Source organism: Carcharhinus amblyrhynchos, chromosome 16 (genome assembly GCF_965287045.1).
Source record: "Carcharhinus amblyrhynchos chromosome 16, sCarAmb.v2.hapA, whole genome shotgun sequence".
NCBI classification, from domain to species: domain Eukaryota; kingdom Metazoa; phylum Chordata; class Chondrichthyes; order Carcharhiniformes; family Carcharhinidae; genus Carcharhinus; species Carcharhinus amblyrhynchos.
Window position 1 is genome coordinate 52,898,144 of NC_137339.1, and position 23,760 is coordinate 52,921,903.

The following is a 23,760-nucleotide window of genomic DNA, read 5'->3' on the forward strand; positions in this document are numbered from 1 at the left end:
TGCAGACTTAAAAACAATGGTAAAGAGATTGAGGCAAGTTAAATTTGGTTGCAAGCTTGCTGAAACCAGCAAAACTCTTACCCATCAACATCATTGGAAGAAACACCACATGCGCTTCCCTCTAATCGTTCAACTGGAAGTCCTCATGTAGAGGAATGTTACTTCTTAGGGCCAAAACTAGGAGCCATAAATATAAAATGGTCACCAGGATATTCAGTACGAAATGCATGCGTACACAAGGGAGGGAGAAAAAAAAGGAAAATTATGTTTATGTGGTGAAGTGGAAGAGGGAGAAGACCTACTTGGAGCCCAAAAGTGGTCTGGCGAATGGCCTGTCTCTGCTGCAAATTCAACATAATTTTTAAAACATGCAAAATGGTACAGAAAAGGTTATTGATGAAGCAGCTGAACATGGTAGAAGGGGACTTTCAAGGAGCCTCCTCTTCCAGCAAGTTACTAAATTGCCCACCATGATACATGAGTATACATGGCAGGACAGCAAAGCTTCAGTCTGATCCATTGATTGTTGGATTGCTTAAATCTGTCTACAGCACACTGTTACGAGTTGCCAGGTTGATTCTTCATTTTTAGGTATGCCTGGTGCTGCTCCTGACATGCTCTCTCACACTCTTTATTGAACCAGGGTTAGTCTGTTGGTTTGAAGGTTATGGTTGAGTGAACAGCATGCCAGACCTTGATGCTGCAGATTGTGATGGAGTACAATCCTGCTGTTGGCTCACAGCATCTCATGGGGACGCCCAATTTTGAGCCGCTGTTCTGACTCCATCCCATTAAAATTGCAGCAGTCCACACGACACGAGGGAGGATGTCCTCAGTTGAAGACAACCTGAGGACATGTGAGGATGTCCACAATGTGGTTGTATAGACTTGTTTTTCAAACAGGAAGGCTGTGGCCAGCGGCATGCCTCATGGGTCAGTGCTGGGTCCACTGTTATTTGTCATTCATATTAATGATTTGGATGAGAATATAAGAGGTATGATCAGTAAGTTTGCAGATGACACCAAGATTGGTAGCACAGTGGACAATGAAGAAAGTTATCTCGGATTGAGACGGAATCTTGATCAATTGGGCCAGTGGGCTGATGAATGGCAGATTGAGTTTAATTTAGATAAATGCGGGGTGATGCATTTTGGTAGACTGAACCAGGCCAGGACTTACTCAGTTAACGGTAGGGTGTTGGGCAGAGTTACAAAACAAAGAGATCTAGGGAGAACAGGTTCATAGTTCCTTGAAAGTGGAGTCACAGTTGGACAGAGTGGTGAAGGCGGCATTCAGCATGCTTGGTTTCATTGGTCAGAACATAGAATACAGGAGTTGAGGTGGCTTGAAGTTGTACAAGACATCGGTATGGCCACACTTAAAATACTGTATACAGTTCTGGTCAACCTATTATAGAAAGGATATTATTAAACTAGAAAGCATGCAGAAAAGATTTACTAGGATACTACCGAGACTTAATGGTTTGCGTTATAAGGAGAGGCTGGATAGACTGGGACTTTTTTCTCTGGTGTGTGGAAGGCTTAGGGATGACTTATTGAAGTCTATAAAATAATGAGGGGCATAGATCACCTAGGTAGTCAATATCTTTTCCCAAAGGTAGGGGAGTCTAAAACTAGAGACCTTAGGTTTAAGGTGAGAATGGAGAGATACAAAAGGGCAATTTTTTCACACAGAGGGTGTTGAGTGTCTAGGACAAGCTGCCAGAGGTAATAATAGAGGAAGGTACAATGTTGTCTTTTAAAAAGCATTTAGAAGTTACATGGGTAAGATGAGTAGAGGAGGGTCATGGGCCAAATGCAGGCAATTGGAACTAGCTTCGGGTTTCTAAAACAAAAGGGCTGCATGGACAAGTTGGCCAAAGGGCCTATTTCCATGCTGTAAACCTCTATGACTAAGACAAAGTCCACAAGGACTGTGTGATGATCACTCCTACCAAAATTGTCAATACTGGTAGACCGGTGAGGAATGTCAAGTAGGTTTTTACTTCTCTCATATTGGTTTTCTCGCCACCTGCCACAAGCCCAGTCCAGCAGCTAGGTCTTTCAGGACTCGGCCAGTTTGGTTCGTAGTAATGCTACTGAGCCACTCGATGATGGACAATTACTACAATGTGGAGGTTGTCCCCCTTTTGAAAAGTTCCTCAGTATTGTTTAGAGATTAACTAACAGAAATAACTGACACTCACTTTAAAATGAACACTTAATTTATTTTATTTAATTAACAGGGAACTTTAACTAAACAATAGCAAATGAAATAAGATTCTACTGGAATGTTGCACAGGGACACAGGTCACTGAAAGTGCAATGCAGATGGAGAATGTAGTCAAAAAAGCATATGGCATGTTTACCTTCATCAGTCAGGGCATTGAGTTTAAAAATTGGCAAGTCATGTGTTGCAACTTTATAGATCCTTAGTTAGGCCTCATTTGTAATGTAGTGTTCAATTCTAGTTGCCACACTACCAGTATAATGCAGAGGCTTTGGAGAGGGTACAGAAAAGATTTATCAATATGTTGCCTGGTATGGAGGGCATTAGTTATGAGGAGAGGTTGGAGAAACTTGATTTGTTCTCACTGGAACAACGGAGGTTGAGGGGTGACCTGATAGAAATCTACAAGATTATGAGAGGCATGGACAGAGTGGATAGTCAAGCCTTTTCCAGGTGGAAGAGTCAATTACTAGGGGCCACAAGTTTAAGGTGCGAGGCGCAAAGTTTAAAGGAGGTGTACGAGGCAGATTTTTTACACAGAGTAGTGGGTGCCTGGAACTCATTGCCGAGGGTGGATCCGGAAGCGGATACGGTAGTGATTTTTAAGGGGAGCCTTGACAAATACATGAATAGGATGAGAATAGAGGGATATGGTCCCCGGAAGGGTAGAGGGTTTTAGTTCAGTCAGGCAGCATGGTCAGTGCAGATTTGGAGGGCCGAAGGACCTGTTCCTGTGCTGTAATTTTCTTTGTTCTTTGATGTTCAAATAACTACAATGCCCATTCATTAAAAAAAGTAATAATAGAAATTTAGACACTTTCAAAAAAATATATACAACCAGGTTTTGTGTTTTACAGAACTTTTTGGAGTTTCTTTGTCAACTTCTCTGTCCATAGATTCTTTCTGATTTGGTATCTTTTGCTGGTTAGATGGTGTGTTCTCTTAAGACATATATAAAGTTGAGAGCTTAGAACTCTTGGCTCTTCGCAACTGGCATTTGCTCTCCCCCTCTCAAGGCTCGATAGGTGGCATTTGCTATCTCCTGCTTTCCCCCTTTGCACTCTCTTTTATACCTGTGATGACCTATCAATTTTCCTATAATATGATTGGTCTGATTTTGTCAACATCATCAAATTCAAATGTTATAGGTTCCGGATAGCTTTAAATTGATTGGGCAAAATTCAAAGAACAGGCTGTCTTGTCAAGACTTCTGCTTGACTTTTTACTACAAATGTTTCAGCTTCGACTGTGCACCAGCTTTTAAAGGGACCACACAATGTTTTTTTCCCGTCTAGTATTTTCATAATTTTTTACATTTTTAATCAACATCAAATTCCAACTTCACAAACTCAACTTTGCAACACAAAGAAGACCCCAACCAGCATGTATTTTGTACTCGGTCTCCCACACTGATTCTTCCAAGTAGTATTCACACGAAATAGTACTGAATCATCAGCTGATTCAGGGATAGTGATTGTAAAGTATGAATGTGTCAGGTTGTTGCTTGACCAGTCTGAGTGACAGCTCTCCCAATTTTGGCACAAGTTCCCAGATGTTAGGTTGGAGAACTTTGCAGGGTGGACCATTGTCATATCTGAATCCCAATCAGTACCAGGTGATCCATCTTGTTTTATTTACATACGACTTTCCTGTAGCAGCTGGGTACAACTGCATAACTTGCTAAGCCATTTCAGAGGGTATTATGAGTCAACCATATTCTGGAAGGTCTGGAGTTACATGTAGCCAGACTGGGTAAAGATGGCTGATTTTCTTTTCTAAGAACCTTTTTTTTTAAATGCCAATCCAGCAGTTTTAAAGGCATCATTACCTCTAATAGCTCTTTATTTCAGATTCACTTGTGCAATTGAATTTAAATTCCCCCAGCTGACGTGATGGGATTTGAACTCATGTATCCAGAGGATTAGTCCAAGACTCTGAACTATTAATCCAGTAGCATTCCACTGAGCTATAATTCTCACAAACACACTACCTAAGGGTGTCAAGAGGTCACTTTGCTTTAATTTGGTGAGTTTTCATTTTAATCTGTAATGGTAGGAATGAGAATTATTTGCAACAAAAATTACTTTTATAAACATTGCTCTACTTTGGCAGTATGCATTTTGCATTTTCCCAACCCTATCCTTGTAACCCCACACATTTATCAAGGTTAATCCATTTAACCTGCACATCAGGGGCACTAAAGCATGGTCAATCCACCTAAACTGCATATCTTTGGAAACCGGAGCACCGGAGGAAACCCACGCAGTCACAGGGAGAACATGCAAATGTCACACAGTCACCAGAGACCGGGTCCCTTACACTGTGAAGCAGCAATACTAACCACTCAGCCATTGTGTTGCCCTCAAATCAATGAGATTTGTAGTATCTCAACTAGGGTCCAAGTTAGACCTCATTCAAAAGGAAGGCAATGCTTGACAGGCACGAGACACATTTCAGTTTAAATAATGTATCAGAACAACATTCCAGCTACTCACTGCCACTGCTTCAATCTTGTAGTCATCATCGCTGTCAGGAGCAGTGAGATCCAGAAGAACTGGGCAGACCTTCACCTCCACATCAGCTCTGTCGATCAGTTCCTGTTCCAGCAATACCAGGAGGGCTGCCTGACTTGTTTTTCTAACCTAAGAATGAGAGAAGAGTACAAAGTTAAGACATTAAGGTTTGAAAGAAACAATTTTCCTAATTGATTCGGCTTCACATTTTCAACTAAGTACAACTGCAACGATTTAACTCTGCATCAATTGTGATTAATTGTACGCAGACAGAGGGCATTAACATAGAAAACAGAAGTAGTAGGCCATTTGGCCCTTTGAGCCTACTCCACCATTCATTTTGATTACGGCCAATCACCAGATTCAATATCCTGATCCCATCTTCCCCGACATCTCCCTTTAGCCCCAAGAGCTATATGTAACTTCTCCTTGAAATCACGCAATGTTTTGGCCTCAACTATTTTCTGTGTTAGTGAATTCCACAAATTCACCATTCTCTGAGTGAAGAAATTTCTCCTCCTCTCAGTTCTTGCCCTCAAACTATAACCCCTAGTTCTGAATACCCCAGCATCAGGTACATTCTTTCTGAATCTACCCTATCTAACTGTTAGAATTTTAAGTTTCCATGAAATCCCCTCTCACTTTTTTAAACTCCAGTGAACATAATCCTAACTGACTTAGTCTCTCCTCATCCTATGGACCTGCCATCGAGGAATCAATCTGGAAAACCTTCACTGCCCTCCCTCTAAACCAAGGACATCCTTCCTCAGATAAGGGCACTAAATCTACATACAATACTCCAGGTGTGGCTTCACCAATACAACTACAGTAAAACATCCCTACTCAAATCCTTGTGCTCTGAAGGCCAACATACTACAAAGAACAGCACAGCACAGGAACAGACCCTTCGGCCCTCCAAGCCTGTGCTGATCACGATGCCTGCCTAAACTAAAACGATTTGCACTTAGAGTCCGTATCCTTCCATTCCCATCCTATTTATGTATTCATCTAGTTGCCCCTTAAAAGCTGCTATTATACCTTCTCCCACCACTTCCTCAGGCAACACGTTCCAGGCATTCAACACCCTCTGTGTATAAAAACTTGCCTCACATCTCCCCTAAACATTTCCACACGCACCTTAAACCTACGTCCTCTAGTACTCGACTTTTCTATCCTAAGAAAGACCAACTGACTGTTATTACTTAGTCTGTTCGTGCCACTCAGTCTTGTAAACAACTGTGAGGTCACTCCTCAACCTCCGTCATTCCTGTGAGAACAAACCAAGTATATCCAACCTCTCCTCCTAGCTAATACCCTCCAGATTAGGCAATATCCTGGTAAACCTCTTATGTACCCTTGTCAAAAGCATCCTTCTGGTAGTATGGTGACCGGAATTGTATACAATATTCTAAATGAGGCCTACCTAAGGTTCCGTGAGGCTGCAGCATGACCTGCGAACTTTTACACTCATTGCCCCGACTGATGAAGGCAAGCATGCTGTATACTTTCTTGACTACCTTATCCACTGCGTTGCCACTTTCAGTGATCAGTGGACATGTACACCTAGATCTGCCTGTCAATAGTTCATTTACTGTATAATTCCTACATGCACTGGATCTTCCAAAATGCATTATGTCAGACTTGTCCGGATTAAACTCCATCTGCCATTTCTCCGCTCAAGTCTTCAATTGGTCTATAACTTGCCACATTTTCTGACAATCCTCTTCACTATCTACAACTCCACCAATTTTTGTGTCATCCGTGAACTTACTAATCAGACCAGCTACATTTTCCTCCAAATCATTTATATATATTACACACACACACAGGTCCCAGACCGATGTCACAGCCTTCCATTCTTTACTACCTGCTGTATCTGCACACTTACATTCAGTGATGGATGCACGAGAACACCAAGGACACGTTGTGTATCCACCTCCCTCAATTTACACACATTCAAATAATAGTTTGCCATGCTATTTTTGCTAGTGAAGTGGATAATTATCTATATTATACTACAACTGCCATGCATTTGCTCGCTCACTCAGCCTGTCAAAGCATCTCTGCATCATCCTCAGAACTCACCCTCCCAGTCAACTTTGTATCATCTGCAAATTTGGAGATAGTACATTTAGTTCCCTCTTCTAAATCATTTATATATAATGTGAATAGCTGGGTTCCCAGCACTGATCCCTGCAGTACCCCATTCGTCACTGCCTGCCAATCAGAAAAATACCCATTTATGCCAACTCTTTGTTTCTTACAGAAACATAGAAGATAGGAGCAGGAGGAGGCCATTTGGCCTTTGTGCCTGCTACGCTATTCATTATGATCATGGCTGATCATCTAACTCAATAGCCTAAACCTGCTTTCTTCTCGTAAACTTTGATCCCCAAGTGCTGTATGCAGTCGCCTCTTGAATATATGCAATGTTTTGGCATTAACTACTTCCTTTGGCAATGAATTCCACAGGCTCACCACTCTTTGGGTGAAGAAATTCTTCTCACCTCCACCCTAAATGGTCTACCCTGACTCTTCAGACTGTGACCCCTGGTTCTCGACTCCCCCACCACCAGGACCATCCATCCTGTCTAGATCTCTTCGGATTTTATAAGTCTTTGTGAGATCACCCCTCATTCGTCTAACTCCAGAGAAAACAATCTCTCCTCATACATCAGTCATGCCATCTCCGGAATCAGCCTGGTAAACCTTTGCTGCACTCCTTGGGGTGTAAGAACATCCTTCCTCAGAAAAGGAGAGCAAAACTGCACACAATGCTCTCGGTGTGGCCTCACCAAGGCACTGTATAGTTGCCGCAACGCATCCCTGCACCTGTACTCAAAACCTCTCGGAATGAAGGCCAACATGCAATCTGCCTTCTTTACTGCCTGCTGCACCTGCATGCTTACCTTCAGTGATTGGTGCACAAGGACACCTAGGTCCCGCTGCACATTCCCCTCTCTCAATTTACAGCAATTCAGGGAATAATCTGCCTTCTTGTTTTTTTCTTCCAAAGTGAATAACCTCACACTTTTCCAAATTATACTGCATCTGCCTTTGATGCAGTATAATTTGCCACTCACTCAACCTGTCCGGATCATTCTGAAGGATCTCTGCATCCTCATCACAGTTCACCCTCCCATTCAGCTTGGTATCATCTGCAACTTTGAGATGTTACATTTTGTTCCCTCATCCAGCATTGGTCAGCATTGCTGCTTCACAGCGCCGAGGACCTGGGTTCAATTCCTAGCTTGGGTCACAGTCTGTGTGGAGTTTGCATTCTCCCCGTGTCTGCGTCAGTTTTCTCAAGGTGCTCCAGTTTCCTCCCATATTCTGAAAGATGTGGTGATTAGGTGCATTGATCCAACTGGACTGTGGTAACTAAGGGAATTTCACAGTAACTTCATTGCAGTGTTAATGTAAGCCTTACTTGTGACTACTAAATACATTTTTTCTTCCAAATCATTAATACATATTGTGAATAGGTGGGATCCCAGCACCAATCCCTGTGGCGTCCCATGAGTTACTGCCTGTCAATTTGAAAAGCACCCATTAATTCCTATTCTTTGTTTCCTCTCTGCCAAGCAGTTTTCTATGCATCTCAATACACTTCCTCCAATCCCAGGCAATTTAATTTTACATGATAATCTCTTGTGCAGGACTTTGTCAAATGCTTTCTGAAAGTCCAAATATACCACAAAAACTGGTTCCTCCTTGTCAACTCTATTTGTTATATCTTCAAAGAATTCCAACAGATTTGTCAAGCATGATTCCCCTTCATAAATCCACGCTGACTCTGTTTGATCCTGCCACTGCTTTCTAAACGCTCTGCTATAAAGTCCTTGATAATGAATTTGAGAATTTTCCCCACTACTGATATTAAGCTTACTGGACAATAATTCTGTTTTCTCTCTCCTCCCTTTTTGAATATTGGAATGACATTAGCTACCCTCTAATCTGCAGGGATTGTTCAGAGTCTATAGAATCCTGGAAGATGACCACCAATGCATCCACTATTTCCAAAGCCACTTTCTGAAGTACTCTGGGATGTAGATTATCAGGTTCTGGGGATTTATCCACCTTCAATCCCATCAATTTTCCCAGTACCATTTCTTGACTAATATTGATCTCCCTCAGTTCTTCCCTCTCACTAAATCTTGCAACATTTCTGGTATCCTATTTTGTGAAGGCAGAACCAAAGTACATTTTCAGTTGCTCAGCCATTTCTTTGTCCCCTATTATAGACTCCCCTAGGGGACCTACATTTGTCTTCACCAACCTTGTTCTCTTCACGTATCTATTGAAACTCTCAGTGTCAGTCTTTATGCTCCCTGCAAGCTTACTTTCATACTGTATTCTCCCCTTCTTAATAAATCCTTTAGTCTTTCTTTGCCAAATTCTAAACTGCTCCTAATCCTCAGACCTATTATTTTTCTAGGCCAATATATATGCTTTTTCCTTAGATTGGATATTCTCTCTAATTTCCTTTGTAAGCCATGGATTGGCCCTCTTACCCATTCTGCTTTTGTGCCAGACAGGAACAAACAGTTGTTGCAGTTCCCCCTTGCGTTCCTTGAATGTTTGCCATTGTCTATCCACTGTCATCCCTTTAAGTAACTGTCTATCAAGGCCAACCCATGCCTCATATCCTCATAGGTTTTCTTTATTGAGATTCAGCACCCTAGTTTCCGAACTAATTACTTCACTCTTTATCTTACATAGAACATAGAACACTACAGCACAAACAGGCCCTTCGGTCCACAAGTTGCACCGATCATATCCCTGCCAAACAGGCCTATCTATTACCCTTAATCCCATGTACTCATCCAGAATTTGGCAATGATTCCCTTCTCATTACACAGTACCCAGTCTAAGATAGCCCGCTCTCTAGTTGGTTTCTCCACATATTGGTAAGAAAACTATCCAATATGCACTCCCGAAATTCCTTCTCCACGGCATTATCTGCTCACCAGCTATCTATCCATCTCAAGATACTATCTGCAATCCCATACACTTTATACTTACATAAAAGCCTGCCACATGAGAATTTGTTGAAAGTCTTCTAAAAGGCTAAATAAACCACATCCATTGGTTCTCTTTGGTCAACTTGACTAGTTACATCCTCAAAAGAATTCCAATAGATTTGTCAAGCATGATTTCCCTTTTGTAAATCTATGCTGACTTTGTCTGATTACAACACTGCCTTCCAAATGTTGAGATATTAAATCCTTGATAATGGACTCTAGCAACTTTCACAGTACTGATGTTAGGCTTACTGGTCTATAGTTTCCTGTTTTCTAGTTGCCCCCCTTTTTGAATAGCAGGCTTACATTAGCTACCTTCCAATTTGTAGAAACCAGTCCAGCGTTCAAAGAATTTTGGAACATAACCACCAATGGATCTACTATTTTTAGGGCCACTTTGTTAAGTAGTCTGGGATGCAGTTTCAGGCTCTGGAGATTTATCCGCTTAAATCCCATCAATTTTGCCAAAACTACGGAGTCTTTTAAAGTTGGACATGGTGTCCCATGCCAATTTTTAAACTGCTATGGCAGGTAACCTTGTTCTCTTGTGAGGTCCCAGAGGACTGGAGGACAGCAAACGTGGTACCGTTGTTTAAAAAGGGTAGTAGGGATAACCTGGGTAATTATAGACCGGTGAGTTTGATGTCAGTGGTAGGGAAGTTGTTGGAAACGATTCTTAGGGATAGGATGTATAAGCATTCAGACTGTGGCAATTTGATTAGTGATAGGCAGCATGGATTTGTTAAGGGGAGGTCGTGCCTTACACATCTGGTAGAATTTTTTGAGGAGGTGACAAAAACGGTCGACGGAAGACGAGCCGTGGATGTCGTCTACATGGATTTCAGTAAGGCGTTTGACAAAGTCCCTCATGGTAGGTTGGTGGAAAAGGTTAAGGCTCATGGGATACAAGGATGGATTGAGAACTGGCTTGGTAATAGGAGACAGAGAGTAGTAGTGGAAGGGTCCTTTTCTAGCTGGAGGTCTGTTACTAGTGGTGTGCCGCAGGGCTCAGTACTGGGACCTTTGTTATTTGTAATATGCACAAATGACTTGGAAGAGGGAGTAAGTAGTGTGATCAGCAAGTTTGCAGAAGATACAAAGATGGCTGGACTTGCTGATAGTGAGGAGCAGTGTCAGGCAATACAGCAGCATATAGATAGGCTGGTATACCGGGCAGAGAAATGGCAGATGGAATTTACTCCAGATAAATGCGAGGTGGTGCACTTTGGAAGAAAGAATGTAGGGGGGAGTTACACAATAAATGGTAGGCCTATTAAGAGTATAGAAACGCAGAGGGACCTGGGAGTACAAGTACCTGTACAGGTGGAGAAGGTGACGAAGAAGGCCTATGGTATGCTTGCCTTTATAGGGAGGGGTATAGAGTATAAAAGCTGGCGTCTAATGTTGCAGTCGTATAGAACGTTGGTTCGCCCGCATTTGGAGTACTGCGTCCAGTTCTGGTCACCTTACTACCGGAAGGACGTGGAGACCCTGGAGAGAGTGCAGAGGAGGTTTACCAGGATGTTTCCTGGTATGGAAGGTCTGAGCTACGAGGAAAGATTGAGCAAATTGGGGCTGTTCTCCTTAGAAAGGCGGAGGATGAGGGGAGATCTAATAGAGGTGTATAAGATTATGAAGGGTATAGATAAAGTGAACAGTGGTAAGCTTTTTCCTAGGTTGGATACAATAATTATGAGGGGCCACGGGCTTAGGGTGAGGGTGGCGAGGTATAACTCGGATGTTAGAGGGAGGTTTTTCACACAGAGGACGGTGGGGGCCTGGAATGCAATGCCAAGTAGGGTGGTGGAGGCAGGCACGCTAGGGTTGTTTAAGGCTTAGTTAGACAGGCACATGAGCGGACTAGAGACGGAGGGATACAGGAGACTTTTCTAAATGAAGATCAAGAGCTTTGGGAAATCGCTGGGAATCAGTTGATTCCTATGGACCTTCCAACATATTTCATGGCTCACTTGCTTTATTTCTGCGCTTCTGGGAATTCCGTAAATGTCTGTTTAAGTTTTGCATGTTCATTGGTGTCTTTTCTTGTACTTCACAGGTGGTTTGGTCCACCTTGTTGACCAACAAGGGGCATACACACGGTGGGTCGTGCGAGGGCTGCTCTTGGATGTTGCTTCGAGAGTTGCCTAGTGCTTCACGTCGTTAGTGTACGCTTAAACTGGACCATCTGATGGGCAACATGACAGCTCAGTGACTATCACTGTTTGCTGTGCAGATACATGGATTTGGGCCGGTGTCTGCGGGAGTTTGCACATTCTCCCCGTGATTGCGTGGGTTTTCTCCGGGTGCTCCGGTTTCCTCCCACATCCCAAAAACTCGCTCTTAGGCTGATTGGTGTAACAAATTGTCCCTAAATTAGTCTTCCCTCAATCTTCCCCAATAGGTATAGACAAAGGTCACGGATAGAGGAGGGCACTCAATGTTAAAATGGCGGCGCAGGCTCATTGGGCCTAAGGGCCTGTTTCCTGTGCTGTGTTGTTCTTTGTTCTTTGGTTCTTACCTGGTTATTCGGGTCAGTGAGGTATCTTACAACAATAGGCACCAGGTACTTGGAAAAAGCAGTTGGGAAAGATGGTCGGTTCTCCTGGAGAAACATGGCTAGATGTGGTACTTGCTCCATCAATTCAGCACGAACAGTGGGCTCTATGAGTGAAGTAGTACAGTGAGACCAAGCAATTAATTCCACAGCTGCCAAATTACAATATTTTAGTTTTATAGTACAAAGGATTAAGTGCCAAGACCTCCATTCCTGTGCTGAATTCTAAAATAAATTAATCCTGAACAGATATGGAACCCTGTTGTCATTCCTCTACCACGTTTATCCCAGCACACTGGTCTTAGCATGTGCTTGCGGCTTTCCTACGATGCAAATTACTGAAAACGTAGCAACATTGTCAGGAGTGTGATGGAATATTCTCCACTTGCCCAGATAGCTCAGCTTCAACAACACTATGGAAGCTTGATGCCAAATATGACAAAGCTGCCACTTGCCTAGCAATCCATTCACTGTCACTCCTTTCGCAACAGTGGTAGCAGTGGGTTCTATCTATATGATGCACTGCAACAACTCACCAATGACTCTTCAAAGCACCTTCCAAAGTCATGACCTCAACTGCCTTGAAGAACAAGGGCAACAAATGCATGAACCACCACCACCTGCAAGTTCCCCTCTCAGCCACACATCATCCGGACTTGGAAACAATCATCATTTCTTAATTGCTGCTGAATCAAAATCCTGGAATTCCCTTCCTAACAGCACAGTGGATGAACCTGCACCAAATGAACAGCAGAGTTTCGAGAAGGCAGCTCACCACCATCATTTCAAGAGCAATTAGGAATGGGCTAGCCTAGGTAATGACACACATATCCTGTGAAAGAATTCTAAAGAACTGTTCCACTGACTGTAAATGCAGTGTTAGGTTGAAAAATGGTCACTTCTGTTACACAGTTGAATTCTGTCCCTAAAGATTTGATTGTGCTGTTTTGTGGGAAAGAGCAATTGTCACTGCACTAACTTTCATTTATACAATGCAACTCCTCCTTCCCTGGGTTCCCGTGCTTTGCAGGCCAAGAGTAAAAGCAAACGACAGGGAACAACAGTTCAAGGATAGCAACATTAAAAGTGTTAATACAGACAACATTGTACCTGCCTCTACTACTACCTCTGGCAGCTTGTTCTAGACACTCACCATCATCTGTGTGAAAAGATTGCCCCTCTGGACACTTCCGTATCTCTCCCCTCTCATCTTAAACCTATGCCCTCTAGTTTTAGACTCCCCTATCTTTGGGAAAAGATATTGACTATCTATCTTGTCTGTGCCCTCATTATTTTATAGGTCTCTATAAAGTTGCCCCTCAGCCTCCTACGCTCCAGAGAAAATAGCCCCAGTCTATTCAGTCTCTCCTTATAACTCAATCCATCAAATCCCGGTAGCATCCTAGTAAATATTTTCTGCACACTTTCTAGTTTAATAATATCCTTCTATAATAGGGTGACCAGAACTGTATACAGTATTCCAAGTGTGGCCTTACCAATGTCTTGTACAACTTCAACAAGACATCCCAACTGCTGTATTCAATGTTCTGACCGATGAAACCAAGCATGCTGAATGCCTTCTTTACCACTTTGTCCATCTGTGACTTCACTTTCAAGGAGCTATGAACCTGTAGCCCTCGATCTCTTTGTTCTGCAACTCTCCCCAATGCCCTACCATTAATGGAATAAGTCACGCCCTGGTTCAATATAGCAAAATGCATTACCTCACATTTATCTAAATTAAACTCAACTGCCATTCGTTAACCCACGGGCCCAATTGATCAAGATCCTGTTGCAATCTGAGATAACCTTCTTCACTGTCCACTGTGCCACCAACCTTGGTGTCATTTGCAAACTTACTAACCATGCCTCCTAAATTCTCATCTAAATCATTACCAGTACCTGAGGCACACCACTGGTCACAGGCCTTCAGTTTGAAAAACAACCCTCTACAGTCAAGCCAATTTTGTATCTGGTGTTGATCCATTATGGTCAACTGACTGAGACAAGTAATGGAAAGAATACATAGAACATAGAACATAACAGCGCAGTACAGGCCCTTCAGCCCTCGATGTTGCGCCGACCAGTGGAACGAATCTAATGATCCTCTAACCTAAACTATTCCAATGTTATCCATATGCCTATCCACTGACCATTTGACCGCCCTTAAAGTTGGCGAATCCACAACTGCTGCAGGCAGGGCATTCCACGCCCTTACTACCCTCTGAGTAAAGAACCTACCTCTGACATCCGTCCTATAATTATCACCCCTCAATTTAAAGCTATGTCCCCTTGTGTTAGCCATCACCATCCGAGGAAAAAGGCTCTCACTGTCCACCCTTATACATTCAAACAGGCAGTGACACAGCATAGACACCACACAAGCAGGCAAGTCACTTCTCACCAAGAGTATAAATATTTCCATGAGTTTAACATAGAAAATTTAGATTCATCTGGGAGCAGTGCCCAGAAATTACCATATACAGAAACTACCGGGCAGCACGGTAGCACAGTGGTTAGCACTGCTGCTTCACAGCTCCAGGGGTCCTGGGTTCAATTCTCGGCTCAGGTCACTGTCTGTGTGGAGTTTGCACATTCTCCTCGTGTCTGCATGGGTTTCCTCCGGGTGCTCCGGTTTCCTCCCACAGTCCAAAGATGTGCGGGTTAGGTTGATTGGCCACGCTAAGAAATTGCACCTTAGTGTCAGGAATGCGTAGGTTAGAGGGATTAGTGGGTAAAATATGTGGGGACATGGGGGTAGGGCCTGGGTGGGATTGTGTTCAGTGCAGACTCAATGGGCCGAAGGGCCTCTTTCTGCACTGTAGGGTTCTATGATTAAACCTCTCTACTGGAGGATGACTACTTAATTAAAAGGAAATCTTGTTTCCATCGCACATTGTAAAAAGAAGCTTGCTTTAATGTACTTGCCAGAACTTCCAGAATTACAATGAGACTCACAACAGTATAAATCACCAGAAGCTGTCATGTATCTTTGAGCGTGCCACTTTGTCAGCCCACCACTTTTTTTCTGTCTTCACAAGAGATTTCACTTCCAAAAACAAATGTTTTAATCTAAATCAGTTTACTTAATCTTTACCAATCATGCCCCTCATCCTCTTACACTGTTTTGATTCTAAAAATAAACACTCAAATGCACCCAGCAAAATTTTTTTTAAGAATGATCTTTACACAAAAAAGTGTAGCTGCCTGGGAGAGATACCACAAGGCTAACTGCAGTTGTGGAAAGAGAGACCAATGGGTGGAGGAAAGAAAGGAGGATAAAGAGGGAAAATAAAGCATCAACTACTTATGCAAAACACTAGCCCATCACACAACAACATTAGGAGGTCACCAACATACCTGTATCTTCAGAGAGTCTGACTATGGTCTCCATGACAGCCAAGAAATCTTTCTCATCATCACTAAAAGCTCGCAGAACATCCAGGAGCCCTCGAGCAACAATCTGCCTGTTCAAGATGAAAATGCGTCAAAAGTGCTCGTTATTCAAGAAAGAATCATTTGTATAGCACAATGAATTTCACATTGAGACAGTCACACCTTTTGGGTCTTTTCTAATCTTCAGGTTATTTTGGCTCTTCTTTCTCGGAGCACTCTCATTGCTGACTCTCAACTCCCCATATCTGCCGATTGCTAGTGCCTACTTTTACCTGGAGAGATTTTGATAATGAACAACAAATATTGCCCATTTGTTGCTTTATTCACCAAATATTTTTTCTCCAAACCATTTCTGTAGGCAATTAAATTTAAAAATTTCAAGCAAATTTAAAAGTGAGTTATGCACATAAGCAACTCACAGTGTAGTCACATATTTACTGGTGAACATATTCCTTGAACAGACAAAATAACAAAATGTTACTAATTTCAAATATATGTTCCTCCTTCTTGAAGGAACTTATCAAATTGACCAGTACTGACCAGTAGTTTTTCTACTGTTCCCTCATCATATTTAAATATTTTAAATATCTTTCCTTTTATCACATCACTTGAGATTTTTAAAAAGGGTAATCAACCAGGTACAAACTGAGCCAACTACACATATTAAGTACAAGTTTATTTTTTCAATCTATAGCCCATAGTGCTTACAAAGCTATCGAAATTAGCTCACTTCAGAGTTCCAAGTAGAAGCCAATTTTTCTTCTAAAGCTAATTATGTATGATGACTGGATTTACAAGAAAGAACCGCTAAAATCAAAACTTGACAAGAAATCTTCCCTCACCCTACCACAGACATAAAAACAAACTAACAAGAAGCCTTGACTTTATCTAATCCAATTCTCGAGTTGATATTTGATGCTGCCATTGTAATTGCAATGGGACCAAGTTGCTGCAGGTTCCGGGGTTCAAATGCTTCAGTCGGAGTAGAGAAGGAGGTAGAGGCGGGGAGGGGTAGCATTATTAGTCAAGGATTGTATCACAGTGTCAGAGAGGAAGTTTGATGAGGACTTGGCTGTTGAGGTAGTTTGGGCTGAGATTAGAAATAGGAGAGGAGAGGTCACCGTGTTGGGAGTCTTTTATAGACCTCCTAAAAGTTCTAGAGAGGTTGAGGAAAGGATTGCGGAGACAATCCTGGATAGGAGTTAAAGTAATAGGGTAATTGTTATGGGGGACTTTAACTTTACTAATATTGATTGGAATAGCTATAGCTCTAGCTCATTAGAAGGGTCAGTTTTTGTACAAAGCGTGCAGGAAGGTTTTTTGACTCAGTATGTTGATAGGCCAACTAGAGGTGAGGCTATATTGGATTTGGTGCTGGGAAATGAGCCAGACCAGGTGCTAGACTTGGAAGTTGGTGTGCATTTTGGTGATAGTGACCACAATTCAGTTACGTTCACCTTAGTGATGGAAAGGGATAGGCATGAATCTCGGGTCAGTAGTTTTAGCTGGGGGAAGGGTAATTATGAGGCTATTAGGAGAGAATTAGGAAGCATAGGTTGGACTAGGAGACTACAGGGGCTGGGAACGTCCGAAATGTGGAGTTTTTTCAAGGAGCAGCTACTGCGAGTCCTTGATAGGTATGTCCCTGTCAGGCAAGGAGGAATTGGTCGAGCTAGGGAATCATGGTGCACTAGGAAAGTTGATTCGCTGGTTAAAAAGAAAAAGGAGGCTTATGTCCGGATGAGACTTGAGGGCTCAGGTAGTGCACTAGAAAGCTTTAGATTGGCTAGGAGGGAGTTAAAGGGTGAGTTAAGAAGGGCTAAAAGAGGACATGAGAAGACTTTGGCTGATAGGATTAAGGAGAATCCTAAGGCGTTCTATAGATATGTTAAGAACAGAAGGTTGGTTAGGGCAAGATTAGGGCCAGTTAGAGACAGCAGTGGGAATTTATGTGTGGAACCGGAAGAGATTGGAGAGGCATTGAACCAATATTTCTCTTCGGTGTTCACGCAGAGGGACATAAATGTAGCTGTGGAGAACACTGGGTTACAGGGTTGTAAACTGGACAGTATTGCAGTTGATAAGGGGGAGGTGCTAGATATTCTTGAGGGTTTGAAAATAGATAAGTCCCCTGGGCCAGACGGGATTTACCCTAGGATTCTCTGGGAGGCAAGAGAGGCGATTGCAGAGCCTCTGGCTCTGATCTTCAGGTCGTCGTTGGTCACAGGTATAGTGCCAGAAGATTGGAGGATAGCGAATGTTGTCCCATTGTTTAAGAAGGGGAACAGAGACTTCCCCGGGAATTATAGACCGGTGAGTCTTACTTCTGTTGTGGGCAAGGTTTTAGAAAAAATTATTAGGGATAGGATTTATAGTTATTTGGAGAGTAATGAATTGATTGGAGATAGTCAGCATGGTTTTGTGGAGGGTAGGTCGTGCCTTACTAACCTTATTGAGTTTTTTGAGAAAGTGACCAAAGAGGTGGATGGGGGTAAGGCAGTTGACGTGGTATATATGGACTTTAGTAAGGCATCTGATAAGGTTCACCATGGAAGGCTTCTGCAGAAAATGCAGATGTATGGGATTGAGGGTGATTTAGGTAATTGGATCAGGAATTGGCTGGCAGATAGGAGACAGAGGGTGGTGGTTGATGGTAAGTATTCATCATGGAGTTCAGTTACGAGTGGTGTGCCTCAGGGATCTGTTTTGGGGCCACTGCTGTTTGTAATTTTTATAAATGATCTGGATGAGGGTATAGTTGGGTGGATTAGTAAATTTGCTGATGACACCAAAGTCGGAGGTGTGGTAGATAGTGAGGAAGGGTGTCTTAGTCTACAGGGAGACTTGGACAAGTTGCAGAGCTGGGCCGAGAGGTGGCGGATGGAGTTTAATGCGGAAAAGTGTGAGGTAATTCACTTTGACAGGAATAACAGATGTGTAGAGTACAGGGCTAACGGTAGGACTCTGAATAGTGTGGATGAACAGAGGGATCTCGGTGTATGTGTACATAGATCCCTGCAAGTTGGGAATCAAGTAGATAGGGTTGTTAGGAAGGCATACGGCGTCTTGGCGTTTATTGGTAGGGGGATTGAATTTAGGAGCTGCAGCGTCATGTTGCAACTGTACAAAACTCTGGTGCGGCCACACTTGGAGTATTGTGTGCAGTTCTGGTCCCCACATTATAGGAAGGATGTGGAGGCTTTGGAGAGGGTGCAGAGGAGGTTTACCAGGATGTTGCCTGGTATGGAGGGGAGGTCCTATGAGGAGAGACTGAGGGATTTGAGGTTGTTTTCGTTAGAAAGAAGGCGGCTAAGAGGGGACCTTATTGAAACATATAAGATGATTAGAGGTTTAGATAGGGTGGACAGTGATAGCCTTTTTCCTCGGATGGAGAAAGCTAGCACGAGGGGGCATAGCTCTAAATTAAGGGGTGGTAGTTATAGGACGGATGTCAGGGGTAGGTTCTTTACCCAGAGGGTGGTGAGGGATTGGAATGCCCTGCCTGCTGCAGTTGTAAATGCGACTAGTTTGGGGGCATTTAAGAGATCCGTGGATAGGTTTATGGATGGAAAGCGTTTGGTTTAGGTTAGAGGGTCATTGCTTTTTAAGCGGTCGGCGCAACATCGTGGGCCAAAGGGCCTGTTCTGCGCTGTAATGTTCTATGTTCTAAGTTGAGGAAAGCTAGGGACTATACAAGCGAAACAGTTTGCACCTCAACAGCAACAGAACCAATAATCACCATGGGGAGTTTTGCAAATGCTTTTGGGAAGGGTTTAAACTATCCTGAGTGTAGATTCAGAAGGGAAACAAAACTGGGAAAAAAGACACAACATATAGCAAGCAAGTATGGAAGACGGAAGAAACAAAGGTTGGAAAATAAACAAAAAAAAAAGGTAAAATGAATACATCATTTGCCTTGAGGACATAATGACCTTGGAAATACATTACTGAAGTGTGTTAAAAAAAATGGTCAGCTTAATAATCCTGGTTATAGAATTGTCAGCCCAGTGTGTACCAAGGGGGAAGGGGCAATTCTGGATTCGGCTTTATGGAATTAAGTTCGACAGGTGGAAAATGTATCAATGGGAGAGCATTTTGGTGCTAGTAATCATACTTCAATTAAAGTTAGCATATTAATTGAAAGCGACAACGATAGACCAGGAGTAAAGTTCTTAATTGAGGGAAGGCCAATTTTACAAGGCTGAAATTGGTTAGCAAAAATTTATTGGAATCAGTTAATTGAAGGTAAATCAGTGTCAGACTACTGAGAGGCATTCAAAGAAATGGACAGGGTTCACCGCATATGCTGTCATCATATAAAAGGGTAGATCTCCCAAATCTAGAGTCTTGGATGTCAAGGAACATTATGGGTGCAATAAGGGAAAAAAAGGGAAACTCATGTGAGATATCAAGAGCTCAATACTGCAGAAAGCTTGGAGGGCCATAGGAAGTACCTGAGTGAAATTGAAAATGAAATTGGGGAAGCAAAGAGTGGACATCAAAAAAAAGTCAGCGAGTAAAAATCAAGGATAACCCAAACGTTTTCTGAAATACATAAAGAATACGAATATATCTAAGAAAAGATAGGAGCTTGAAGAGAATAATTCTTAATATTTTCCACATTTAGTCTTGCCATCCAAATTTAGGATTTATCCAATAGGAACAACATTCAAAATCTCCAGCTCATTAAGTTCAAACAAGATAAATCAGCAAGTTAAGAAACAGAAGTACAAATAGGAACAAGTTGGCCAGCCTTTATAACATAGTATGTATCTCAGATATACAGTGTCTGCCCTACAGGTTAAAGATGTGGAGGTGCCAGTGTTGTACTGGGGTAAACACAGTAAGAAGTCTCACAACATTAGGCTAAAGTCCAACAGGTTTGTTTGGTAGCAAAAGCCACTAGCTTTTGGAGTGCTGCCACTTTGTCAGGTGAGTGGGAGTTCTATTATAGGGCATATAAAAACACAAACTCAATTTACAAGGAATGCGAGTCTTAACAGGTAATCAAATTTCAGCAGTCATGGGCATTCAGCCTCAGATCTACAGGTAAGCATGCTCCAAGGCAGCCTTCACAACACACAACACAGAGTCGCTGAGCCAGGTTCCGCACACATGAGGACGCCTCAACCGGGGTCCTGGGTTCATGTCACACTATCTGTAATCCCCATGACTTGCCTGGGCTTGCAAAACCTAACTGCCCTATCTGGAGACAATCCAAATCTCTTTAACCTGTACTTGACATTCTCTCCACTCACATTGTCTGTACCTTTAAGACTTGATTAACTGTAAAGACTCGCATTCCAACCATTATCTTGTAAATTGAGTTTGTGTCTTTATATGCCCTGTTTGTGAATAGAACTCCCACTCACCTGACGAAGGGGCAGCGCTCCGAAAGCTAGTGGCTTTTGCTACCAAATAAATCTGTTGGACTTTAACTGGTGTTGTGAGACTTCTTACTACAGGTTAAAGCCAGATGATGTTGCAACATTCGAGAAGAAACATCAAATCTCCAATATTTACAGATCCCTCAGAACATTGCATTTTTGTTAGAAATAGGAAGTAGGCAACACCCACTTAACTATTCAATACTAAAAACCAATTCCAAACATTAAAACTTGGGAGTGCAGGTCTGCTTTGGCTATTTTTGATAGGTTGATAGGGTTGTTAAGAAGGCGTACGGTGTGTTAGCTTTTATTGGTAGAGGGATTGCGTTTTGGAGCCGCGAGATCATGTTGCAGCTGTACAAAATTCTGGTGAGGCCGCACTTGGAGTATTGCATACAGTTCTGGTCGCCGCATTATAAGAAAGATGTGGAAGCATTGGAAAGGGTGCAGAGGAGATTTACCAGGATGTTGCCTGGTAAGGTGGGAAGGTCTTATGAAGAAAGGCTGAGGGACTTGAGGTTGTTTTCGTTAGAGAGAATAAGGTTAAAAGGTGACTCAGTTGAGGCATACAAGATGATCAGAGGGTTAGATAGGGTGGACAGTGAGAGCCTTTTTCCTCGGATGGTGATGGCTAACATGAGGGGACATAGCTTTAAATTAAAGGGTGATAAACATGGGACAGATGTCAGAGGTAGGTTCTTTACTCAGAGGCTAGTAAGGGCATGGAATGCCCTGCCTGCAGCAATAGTGGACTCGCCAACTATAAGGGCATTCAAATGGTCATTGGATAGACATATGGACAATATTGGAATAGTTTAGGTTAGAGGGTCATTAGATTGGTTCCACTGGTCGGCGCAACATCGGGGGCCAAAAGGCCTCTACTGCGCTGTAATGTTCTACGTTCTATTTGTGCAAGAAGAATCAAAATGACTTTTCAATTCTTACCCTTCGCCTAACCTGACAATCTTGGACGTTGTTTAACTCAAATCATTGAGCTGTCTCTATTCAAAAGTCCCATTGCCTCTAACTTGGCAGCAAATACACTGAGATTTAGCCATCAGATTGGATGCACTGATGTAAACAGCCCAGTCAGTGTGTACAGACAAAGGGTGGCTGCTGCTTCAAACTGTCTTTTCGACAAATAACGATTGGAAGGCCTTAGACCTAAGGGAAACTACCTCTTCCAATTTGTATCAGTAAACACAGTTGCCCGAGAGACATATATCCAAAAGTAAAGGAAACCCCCAGAAAACATTGTAAATAAATGACAAGTCAGTCAGTATCTGGCAAAGAGAAATAGAAATATAGAACAGTACAGCACAGCACAGGCCCTTTGGCCCTCAATGTTGTGCCGAGCTATGGCCGAACCCAAGATCAAGCTATCACACTCCCTATCATTCTGGTGTGCTCCACGTGCCTATCCAATAACCACTTGAAAGTTCCTAAAGTCTCCGACTCCACTATCACAGCAGGCAGTGCATTCCACACCCCAACCACTCAGTGAAGAATCTACCTCGGACATCCCTCCTATATCTCCCACTATGAACCTTAAAGTTGTGTCCCCTAATAACAGCTACATCCACCCAAGGAAATAGTCTCTGCACGTCCACTCTATTTCTCCCCCTCATCAGCTTATAAACCTCTATTAAGTCGTCTCTCATCCTCCTCTGCTCTAAAGAGGAAAGCCCCAGCACCCTCAACCTTTCCTCATAAGACCTACCCTCCAAACCAGGCAGCATCTTGGTAAATCTCCTCTGCACTCTCTCCAATGCTTCCACATACTTCTTATAGAGAGGTGATCAGAACTGAACACAATATTCCAAATGTGGTCTCACCAATGTCTGGTATAGTCGCAGCATAACCCAAAGAACAAAGAACAAAAACAGCCCGGGAAACAAGCCCTTCGGCCCAACGAGCCCGCGCCGCCATTTTAACACTACCAGTCCCCCCCTCCACCCATGACCCTTATCTATTGTTTTATGGCCATCCACATTGAGGGAAACTAATTTAGGGACAATTTATTACTGCCAATCAGCCCAATAGCACATCTTTGGAGTGTGGGAGGAAACCGGAAGACCCAGAGAAAACCCATGTAAGCACGGGGAGAATGCGCAAACTCCCACAGACACTGGCCCAAATCCATGTGTCTGCACAGCAAACAGTGATAGTCACTGAGCTGTCGTCTTGCCCAGCATCTGGTCCAGTTTAAGCACACACCAACGACATGAAACACTAGGCCAATCTCAAACAACCAAGAGCAGCCCAAGTATGACCCATCGCGTGTATGCCCCTTGTTGGACAACAAGGCGGACCGACTTAAAACCTGTGAATGAAAAGAGAAAAAACATTATTATCATACCCCACAACTCTTAACCTCAAACCTCCTGTTAATAGTCGCTAACACACTATAAGACTTCCTCACGGCTCTATCCATTTGAGTGGCAACCTTCAGAGATCTGTGGATATGAACCCCAAGGTCTCTCTGTTCCTCCACATTCCTCAGAACCCTGCCGTTAACCCTGTAATCCACATTCAAGTTTGTCCTACAAAAATTAATCACCTCGTACTTTCAGGGTTAAACTCCATCTGCCACTTTTCGGCCCAGTTCTGCATCCTTTCAATGTCTCTTTGCAGCCTACAAGAGCCCTCCACCTCA

General features: G+C 42.9%; 1 protein-coding gene across 2 annotated transcripts in view; it reads right to left on the bottom strand.

Annotated features, from left to right (window-relative positions):
* ppp4r1l (protein phosphatase 4, regulatory subunit 1-like) overlaps nt 1–23,760 on the bottom strand; it is a 150,316-nt gene that overhangs the window by 94,075 nt on the left and 32,481 nt on the right. The window contains exons 4-6 of one of the 2 annotated variants that reach the window (XM_080205091.1): nt 15,682–15,788; nt 12,286–12,428; nt 4,726–4,872 (exon numbers count right to left, since the gene is read on the bottom strand). In XM_080205091.1, coding sequence (XP_080061217.1) covers nt 4,726–4,872; nt 12,286–12,428; nt 15,682–15,788 — 397 coding nt within the window. The remainder of the gene's footprint in view (nt 1–4,725; nt 4,873–12,285; nt 12,429–15,681; nt 15,789–23,760) is intronic. The other variant, XM_080205092.1, reaches the window with a different exon arrangement.